General features: G+C 44.6%; 1 protein-coding gene across 1 annotated transcript in view; it reads right to left on the reverse strand.

The window, feature by feature from the left end:
* ASPNAT (aspartate N-acetyltransferase) overlaps positions 1-8775 on the reverse strand; it is a 55009-nt gene extending 46234 nt beyond the window's left edge. Inside the window, exon 1 of the mRNA XM_088454976.1 lies at positions 8380-8775. Within this exon, the coding sequence (XP_088311102.1) occupies positions 8380-8719 (340 nt within the window). The 5' untranslated portion in view covers positions 8720-8775. The remainder of the gene's footprint in view (positions 1-8379) is intronic.
* Positions 8776-10891: the final 2116 nt, after the last annotated feature.

Below are 10891 nucleotides of genomic sequence, written 5' to 3' on the forward strand. Positions count from 1 at the left end.
AAGAGCCATGAAATTCCAGGGTCTCAGCCCGACCCTGGTAAAGAGCAGGGTCGTGGACCAGGGACTACGTCCTGCGCCATTTGCATTCACACAGAGCAAAGACCCAGAGTTTTCGCTCTATGTGTAAAAGCCCCCATACATCAGCAATTGATTGCAGCAATCGATTGAAAAAGGGAAAGGTTTTATACACAATCGATTGCAAATTGTTGCAATCAATCTCTGATGTATGGGGGCCTTAAGGGGTATAATGGGCCGATGTAGATCTGATTGCAAATCTGCTGTAATTGCTACCACATGGCATGCACGGAAAAGAAGTTTAGATTCACGGGTATGTAGAGTAGCAGCCCTACGATTGGTTTCATAGCCGATGATATCGTGCGCGCTCTCCCGTGGCAGCCCCATACTTGGTGCAAAAGATAGGTCTGAAAACTGCTGGAATTAATACGTACGCACAACTACACATACAGGAGCAAACTATTCCGTCAACACATTGCCTTAGTGCAAACGTGCAGCTACGCCCTTTCAGTCACTAATGGATATGCAAATGAGTTGTACACAACTCTCCATTGCTCATACTTGGGAACGCTCAGCTCTGGATCCGCGCAAAAAAAGAATACACGCAAGATTCGTCTGCAAAACCGACTTATGTTCAACGCTGCATTAGCCTCCAAGGCCCGTATTCAATTTGAGGCGAAAAGTCCAGACTTTTCGCCTGCTGGACTTTGCCTTCTTCACCTGTTTTCCAGGCGGAAAAACTATCACACGCGTTCACGCCATTGCCCGTTTTCAGTTCTAAAGTAGGGAAAAAACGGGAACCGGCGAAACTTGGATCAGCAAAAAAACAAACAAACAAAAAAAAAACACGTGAATTTTCGGGAAATCATCCTAGGACCCCCCTAAAGATTCCCTAGGATCACTATGGGTCACCCCGTTTTTGCCTGCAGAAGGATGTCAGGTTTTTAAATAGCCGCAGCAGGTGAATAAATGCGGCTATGAAGAAGTGGTGAAGAATAGCACTTATTTCCCCCCCCCCCCCCAAAAAAAAAAGCTAACTATGGCCATCAAATTTGGGGGTACATGAAAATGGGTGCAAGCATATTTTTAAGTCCTTAAAATTATTTTTTTTTAATTCTTCAAAAATGCTCCTGCCGCAATGAAGAAAACACCTGCCGCATACCTAGGAACCCCTCTGGAATCTATTCTGGGAGTTAAAGTTTTTCCCACTTGTTTTTATTTTTTTTTACCCCAAAATTGAAATTAATTTTTTAGGGGTGTCCCATTTTTTTTTTTTAAACATAGATCTTTTTTAGGGGCCATTCCCAGGGGTGCAGGCTATATATATATATATTTTTTTTAAAGCCTGCACCCCTAAACCCCAATTCTGCACTTTTTGTTCGCCAGCTAAAGGCAAGCAAAAAATTATCCCCTTTTTTTACACTGACTTTTCGCAGACTTGGCAAAAAGTCAATGTAATTGAATACGGGGAAAAAGACAATAGGCGAAAATGACGTCATCGGCGATAATTTATCGCCGATGACGCCTTTTCGCCTTAAATTGAATACTGCCCTTAGAGGGAGATTTATCCAACCTTTTGATGACAAGTGGAGAAGTTGCCCAAAGCAAACCAGTCACCTTCTAGCTATCCTGCATCTAGTACAACCTATAAAATGATAGCTAGGATCTGATTGGATGATATGGGCAACACCACCCCTTGTCCTCTTTAGAAGGTTTGATAAGTATCCCCTTAAGTATCACAAAGTTATACATTTCTTATATAGTTCAGTATTGGGCGGCAGCCAATAGAGCATGGTTAGGCAATATACGGCCCGCCAGCAGGCACCGCCACTGTTCTACCATGCCCTAAGAGCAAAACTGCCGCAGTGCATGCTGGGATGTGCATTTCCACAGCAGCTGGAGTGCCACACCTTGCCTCACCCTGCAATAGAGTGACCTCTTCTGATGTTTTAATTTATATATGAAAGCGTAAGAAAAATCTGCATGGCACATTATAGGTATAGATGTATATAAAGCACAAGATACATATTAGTACTGCAATGTTCCATATTCAAAATATTTTAATTTATTTACATATTAAAAATCTGATATTTTATATGGTGCTATAAAAATGGAACATTCAATGAAAGTGCAAACCAATTCATCCATATATAGCAAGTTTACATAACCTACTCTCTATCTTCCAGATCTGACACGCCAGCCTACAGGCCTTGAATGTTGGAACTAACTTCTGCAATCAAATAAGGACCACTGTTGTCTCATCATTACATAACAAGGTCCCCAGCCTTACCAGTATTTGTACTCACTGCTGTATAGGCAGTGAGCACACTAATTGCACTGGTCTTACACTGAAACATAGTAAGGCATCTGTGCAAACTGGTGATGTAACACCTCCAACAAGTAAGACAATTACATCCATATTCTAAGACACATGGGGCGGGATGCATGACGCATCGTACTCGCGATGCATTCCGCCGGTCATCGCATGCATGCCGAAGTTGGTAACGGCGGTATGCATGACGATCCCTGCTAAGGACTGCTCTGTTGGTAAGAGTGTCCCTTTGTGGTGGAGGGGCTTCCGGGTCTATGAACCAGAAGCCCCTCCGGCATCCTCCTGCGCATGCAGCGGGGGTCCTGGGAGGGATACGTTTGGATTGCTCTCAGCACACTCCCGATAGAAGCCCCATAGGCTTCTATGGGTAACACCATCAGGAAGCCCCGGAGTGCATCGCATTTCTCATATGCAGCGGGGCTTGGTGCATAGGAGAAATGCAGTCAAGCCCACATTTTCGGGGTTTGACCGCATTTTTCTCATTGATGCATCCTGCCCTAGGGGTATATTTACTGAAGCTTCTAAAACAGACATGTGGCAGTGTTGCCCATAGCAACCAATCAGATTCTGTGTATTATTTTATAGATTCCAGTAGAGACATTATAGCTAAAATCCGATTTGTTGCTATGGGCAACACCACCACTTGTCTGTTTTAGAAGCTTTAGCATACTGTAACTCCCAACTTTTCTCTTACTTGATGCAAGACATTGTGCACATGCACCAGAAAAGGAGGTGGAGCTCTGGGAAAAGGGGTGGAGCCTCACAGCACTGTTGGGGCTGGCACTGGCTCCCCCTACACTGTGAATAGATGCAGTGCGCACAAAGCCAGATCAGGCCCATTGTATCATCTACATCCCATCACTGTAACATTGTACCATCTGCATCCCATCAATGTAACTTTGTACCATCTACATCAGGTCCAACTAACCTGTAGGTCTCCAGCTTTCCTGAAGCTACAAGTTCCAGCATACCCTCCCTCCTATCAGCTAGTAAAGCATGCTGGGACTTGTAGTTTCAGAACAGCTGGAGAGCCACAGGTTATCGAGGCCTGATTTACAACCCATTACTGTAACTTTGTACCAACTACATCCTATCACTGTAACATTCCATCACCTACATCCTGTATCACTGTAACATGGTATTATATACATCCTATCACTGTAAGATGGTATCACCTACATCCTATCACTGTAACATGGTATCACCTACATCCTATCACTGTAACAAGGTATCACCTACATCCTATCACTGTAACAAGGTATCACCTACATCCTATCACTGTAACATTGTATCACCTACATCCTGTATCACTGTAACATGGTATTATATACATCCTATCACTGTAAGATGGTATCACCTACATCCTATCACTGTAACATGGTATCACCTACATCCTATCACTGTAACATTCCATCACTTACATCCTATAACAGTAACACTGTATCACATAACATCCTATCACTGTAACATGGTATCACCTACATCCTATCACTGTAACATGGTATTATATACATCCTATCACTGTAACATTGTATCACCTACATCCCATCACTGTAACATTGTATCACCTATATCCCATCACTGTAATATTGTATTATATACATCCTATCACTGTGACATGGTATCACCTACATCCTATCACTGTAACAAGGTATCACCTACATCCTATCACTGTAACATTGTATCACCTACATCCTGTATCACTGTAACATGGTATTATATACATCCTATCACTGTAAGATGGTATCACCTACATCCTATCACTGTAACATGGTATCACCTACATCCTATCACTGTAACATTCCATCACTTACATCCTATAACAGTAACACTGTATCACATAACATCCTATCACTGTAACATGGTATCACCTACATCCTATCACTGTGACATGGTATTATATACATCCTATCACTGTAACATTCCATCACTTACATCCTATAACAGTAACACTGTATCACATAACATCCTATCACTGTAATATTGTATTATATACAACCTATCGCTGTAATAGTCTATCATCTACATCCCATCACTGTAACATGGTATTATATACATCCTATCACTAACATTCCATCACCTACATCCTATCACTGTAACATGGCATTATATACTGTACATCCTATCACTAACATTCTATAATCTACATCCCACTGTAACATTGTATCATACATCCTATCTACATCATATCACTGTAATATTGTGTCACCACATCCAATCACTGTAATATTGTACCCATCACTGTAATATAGTACCATATACATGGTATCACTAACATAGTACCATAAGCATCCTATTGCTGTTACAGAATTACAGCAATAGGATACAGTGTATTATGTACATTTAACACTGTCACACCATCATCTGCATCATACTGTATGACGTGATCTGCATTATAATACTGTAACATTGTATCAAACGATCTGACTTATATTCTGAAACAATGTATCAAGCAATCGGCATCCTATCACTGCAACATTGTATCAAGCAATTTACATATCACTGCAACAGTGTTTCAGAATATCCTGCAGAATGCTTGATACAATGTATCAGCTGTAGTTAGTTTACCGCCACATGGGATGCTGGCAGTCGAAATCCCAGCGCCAGAATCTCAACCCGCGGCCAGAACACCATCTCGCCAGAATCCCGACAGCTGGCATCCTGAACGCAAGTATATGCGGCGGGGGGTGTTTAGGTACCACAGGGTGGGGGGGTTAGGCTGCGAGTGAGGGGAGGTTAGGGTTCGGCTGTGGGCAGGGGGGGTTAGGTATAGGAACCACCGAGGGGGGGGGTGGGTTTAGGTGCTAACGGGGAGGGTTAGGATACCAACTGACCCCCCGTAGGGATTCTCCGCATCGGGATACCGCTGTCGGTTTTTTGATGGCCGGCATCCAGACTACTGGTCTCCCATACCCAACCCATCAGGAGAATACAGTATCAAGCTGTCTGCAGCATATACTGAAACATTGTATCAAACAATCTGCAGTATACACTGGAAACTTTGCCGCACGTTAACTGCAGTATAGTATATACTGAAGTATTGTACAAAGTTCTCTGCAGTATATACTGAAGCATTGTATCAAGTTCTCTACAGTATATACTGAAGCATTGTATCGAGTTCTCTACAGTATATACTGAAGCATTGTATCGAGTTCTCTGCAGTATATACTGAAGCATTGTATCGAGTTCTCTGCAGTATATACTGAAGCATTGTATCAAGTTCTCTACAGTATATACTGAAGCATTGTATCAAGTTATCTACAGTATATACTGAAGCATTGTATCAAGTTCTCTGCAGTATATACTGAAGCATTGTACCAAGTTCTCTGCAGTATATACTGAAGCATTGTATCAAGTTATCTGCAGTATATACTGAAGCATTGTACCAAGTTATCTGCAGTATATACTGAAGCATTGTACCAAGTTCTCTGCAGTATATACTGAAGCACTATCAAGTTATCTGCAGTATATACTGAAGCATTGTACCAAGCAGTCTGCAGCTCAGTTCTGAAATATGATGCGAAACAATCTGATCCATATGCTGAAACACTGTATTAAAATGACCTGCAGTGTATAAGGAAACATGGGGCCCATTTATAAATAAATATTTGTGGCTTATTCCAAGAAAACACCCATTTTTGGAGGGTAATTCCAAATATTTAGTATCCCCCCTGATACCGGCTGTGATCCCTCCATTCCCGCCGGCAGCCGTAGCCCCCATAGGGTTCTATAGGGGATGCGATGCTGCCAAATGCGATGCATTCTGGAGATTGGCCCCTGCAGCTACCGCCATCTGACTGTAGCCTATGGGGTACACATCGCAGATTTAGCCGGTGGAGGGTTCCCCCAGAACCCTCCCCGGCAATGGCAGTCGCTTATGTGCGGTCAGCAGAACTGCACATGTATGCCCAGATGGCATTGGGAATGCGATTTTTGATAAATGCCCCTGAAGGTGTTAAGTGATCTGCACTATATAATAACACATGGTAACAACGTTGTACCGTGCTATGAAGTCAGTCTGACAGCAAGAAACTTCCAGGGCACACCCCCTGCCAACACCTCTCCCCAGCCCTGCAAAGCCGGCTGCACTTCACATCACATTAGTAACAATCCATTGTTCTACAGGAAGATACAAGAATCACAGATCAGAATTCCTATTCTAAGCTTTTACAGTCTGAAATAAAATGATCCATTAACACTTTCACTAGAATTTTCTCTGCAGCCTCTTAAGCCCCCCGTACATCAGCAATTCTGCAATCTGCAATCGATTGAAAAAGGGAAAGATTTTTATACGCAAATCGATTGCAAATTGCACAATTGCTGATGTTTGGGGGCCTTTACACCTCCTATACAATCTACTCATATACAATGTTGTATGGGAACCTTTAAAAAGTGTCATTACAACATTAAAAATTATCTATGTAGAATGTGTATATATAATTTGTCAGACTGTATCCAGATTGCAATAGGTGCTATATATATATATATATATACATATACATATACATACACACACACACACACACACACACACACACACACACAGTTAACAGTTAACAGTCTGGTTATTTTTAAACAAAGATCCCTGGCATAGTGACGGTCCCAGATCACTAATATTTTTTTAATCTTCCATGCATTCTGTATGTACACTGCAGCACTGGGCTTATGACTTGCAAAGGACATTTTATGCTTTTACCTTTAGGTAATGCAGCACTATAGGGCCATTTGGTTTAAGCAAGTTAGTGTCTCAAGTTCTCTTTTCAGCTATTATTGTTACTACTAATCAGATACCCAAAGGGACTAATTGATTGCAGCAATCGCTGTAGTTAAGGACAAACCGGATAAAACTGGTTCCTATCGATGCCACTTGATACTTATATTCATTCTCATAAAGGAACAAATGGCGGGGCCCTAGCACTTTGGTTTGCCATAGCGCAGTGGTTCTCAAACTTGGTCATCAGGACCCCACACTGGTCACGTTTTCCAGGTCATATATCAGGTGCACAGGTTTATTCATTACTCACTGACACATTTTAAAAGATTAACAGGTGAACTAATTAATCAACTTGTGATTCTGTGAGGAGACCTGGAAAACATGCACTGTTTTGGGGTCCTGAGGACCGAGTTTGAAAACCTGTGCCATAGCGCAATATATGGTTCACGGTCTCACACTGAAGTGCATTACACACACCTCTTCATTTTATGCAGGACCTGAACGCTGCAAATTGTGCATTTCAGGCTTCTATGAAAGTTTGGATGATTTAGAGCGGTGGTTCTCAAACTCGGTCCTCAGGACCCCACACAGTAAACGTTTTCCAGATAGCCCAGCAGGTGCACAGGTGTATTCATTACTCACTGTCATTTTAAAAGATCCCCAGGTGGAGCTAATTATTTCACTTGCGATTTTGTTGGGAGACTTGGAAAACATGCACTGTTTGGGGTCCTGAGAACAGAGTTTGAGAACATGTGATTTAGAGGGATGCAGTCACTTCACTCCCAGCACATCGCAGGGCTTGGTTCCTTTCGGAGCCCCTGTTCCTGCGGGTGCCCTTTACTACAGTCGAGTGCTATGATCGCATCCTGCAATGCAATCATGGTCGCCAACATCGCACTCAGTGCGCACTGCAAAATGCAATCATTAATAAATGGGCCCCATAAACTTAAAACTGCGATGAAGAGTATTGTATAGAACCAATATAGAGTTTGGCTGCCTCTGGCATCCTGTGACAGTAGCCAGCATGTGACACAGGTACTGAGTTCATGTGTGCCTGCTGCAGCAGGACATACCATCCCCTGGCAGCTACTGTACCTACCAAGAGCCATCTAACCATATACACTACATGGAAACAATACAGCAAGCACCTCTGATCCACTTGTGCCAAGCATCTTCAATGTCACAATACCAGCATTGAGCAGACTCTTGCCCTGCCAGGTCCAGCCTGGCCTGCACTGCAGTTATAATGGGTGCATCCCTGGCATGGCACAAGCAGCAGCCCCTCTGCAATAGCAGCGGATGCGTCTCTAGTACTTACTTGTCAGCACAGCATAGACGCACTGGAGCACAGGCTGGTGTTTTAACCCTCTAAATGCTGAGCTAGGAATCCTTTCCTTAATGCCCTCATAAAATATTCTCCTGGCAAACTCCTGGTCTGTGGGTTGGAATTCACGGATATACATCTGTTCCTTAATGATCTCCTTCTCCGCCCCAGAGCTGGGGGGCGCCAGTATAGTTGTGGTGGGTGCTGCACTCGGCAGCGGGGGCCACATCTGAGACGAGACGATCAAGGGGTCCTTCTGGGGTCCCGGCATGGAGTTGTGATCATCTGCCAGTATTCCCGTCTCGCAAACCATTTTTGGAGGAAGATAATGCATGCAAGTGGCCAGGGGTGCAGCAGAGGGCTCAGATGCTAGGGGTGCAGAGGGGATGCGGGCACGGCAGCAGCTGGGAAGCGGTAAAGAATGTGCTCTGCATTTTACACAAGTATTTATATTGCAGCAAAGCCGGTACACTCTGCATCCAAGCAGCTTCCAGGGCCCTAGCACCGACTACATTGGCTAGCATTGCCCTCCATGTGATGCCTGGGTGGGGTAAAGAGAGAGGAATCACCTCCCTCCCACTCCTGTCTCCTGCACTTATTCCATGCAATGGTCAATTAACCAGTCCTCAAGCTGTCATTCTGTGGAAGTACAGGGAGGGGGCTGCGTGCAGGTGGGAGCCCTGTAATGGTGACACCCTATGCATTGCTGGTACATATAGCAATATGGATCGCATGACAGACTGCACTGCAAACATCCATGCATATTATAAGAAATTATATATACTGACTGGATATGCTGTTTGGATTTATTGATGTATGCTGCCTGTGATCTACAAGTACCAGCACAAGTGTCCTGTGCCATTTACCCAGGGCAAACTGTTTTATGTTTTTCTCTCCACTCTAAGGTGCTGATTCTGAGCCAGACACATCTGCGGCTGTTTTTGCATTCGCCTCGGCTGGTTTTGCGACCGTCGCTGTAGCCTACTTAGGGGTCTATTTGCTAAGCAGTGTTAGGAGACAGAGTGAAAAGTGATAAGGTACCAGCCAATCGGCTCACAACTGTCATCTCACAGGCTGTGTTTGAAAAATGACAGTTGGGAGCTGATTGGCTGGCACCTTATCACTTTTCACTCTGTCTCCTAACACTGCTTAGTAAATAGACCCCTTACTAGTTTATGCTAACGCAAGTATCGCCCTGTCTACGGAGTACCCGTGTGCCTGCACATGTATGCATCGTGCCGCCTACTGTTTTTCCATCCACAGCTGCAAACATTAGTGTTGACACTTGCACCCACCGGTCCCACCCCATGCTGGGAGCAAAAGATCCGCCTGAAACAGACATCCCAATTGCATCTGGGTACCCCCAACAAGCCCAGAAGACAGGCTGCACGCCCAGAGCACCTCCGTGAGGGGCATCTGACATATGAGTCTGCATGGTCCCTGCCCATGTAACATTAGGCTATTTCTGCCTGCGATGCGACTCATATGGCGTTACATGTTCACTTGGACACAACACCGTATACAATTTCAACACCTGCGCAGTCCGTGGTAGGTCGCCAGACGCGTCCCATGTTTTCTCTTCCACCTGACTCAGAATCAGGCCCAAAAACTTTATTGGACAATTCTTTGTTTAAACTGGTACACTCGAACTAAAGGTCAAATCTAGATAGATTCTTATAACCGTCTTGTCTTATGGCAGCCTAAAAAGAACATGTATGGTGTATTTTCTGGCCAGGTAAGACTGCAGGTGACACGGGTGGAGTGGCATATCTATCATGGTGGGCAGCGCACATGGCTCCAGGGGGGGGGGGGGCGGGGAGCATGCATCTCTATGCTGCTTGTGTGGCACCGTCTTGAGAGTGATGTATTCAGAAAGATGGCATCACACAGGAGCTAGCAAAGACTCTGGCACAGTCGGACGCTTAGTGCCATCATATGCAAATGACTGCAGCAGCCAGACTTGCTACTTATGCTTATGTCTGTCTGTGGGAGTATCCGCCCATCTTCATGGGTATTCATCTCCCCGCCCACTGTTTTCCGAGCCACGGCATCTACCGTCATCGTTACGGACTGGCACTTACACCAGCCCCTTGCTTTGTATACAAAAGACCCGCCTGGGCCAGGCATCCCTTCTCCTTTTGCACACCTAAAATAGCACAGAGGTCTGGCTACATATCCATGACACTCATGAGGAGACGCACAGTAGCTGCCAGTTGGCTGGTGCAAGTTTCGATGGTGGCATCTAAAGACGCAACAGGCGGTATTACAGCGTCTACAGAGGCTCAAAGTGGGCATCTCAGTCCTTGTACATTCGTTCCCACAGGTGTACACCAGTCCAGGGAAGGGCATTGTAGAGGCATTTGCATAAAGTCGTACATGGGCGACCGCCAAAAGACGCAGACCCTGGCCTCGTCCCTGAAAAACGGGGCGACACGCCCGTTACTGAGAATGCTGGCCAGGAATGCAGTGCCAGGAGACACACGGAATAATCTGAGTGTAAAATGTA

Source organism: Taudactylus pleione, unplaced genomic scaffold (genome assembly GCF_031769625.1).
Source record: "Taudactylus pleione unplaced genomic scaffold, aTauple2 ptg000638l, whole genome shotgun sequence".
In the NCBI taxonomy this organism is placed as follows: Eukaryota; Metazoa; Chordata; class Amphibia; order Anura; family Myobatrachidae; genus Taudactylus; species Taudactylus pleione.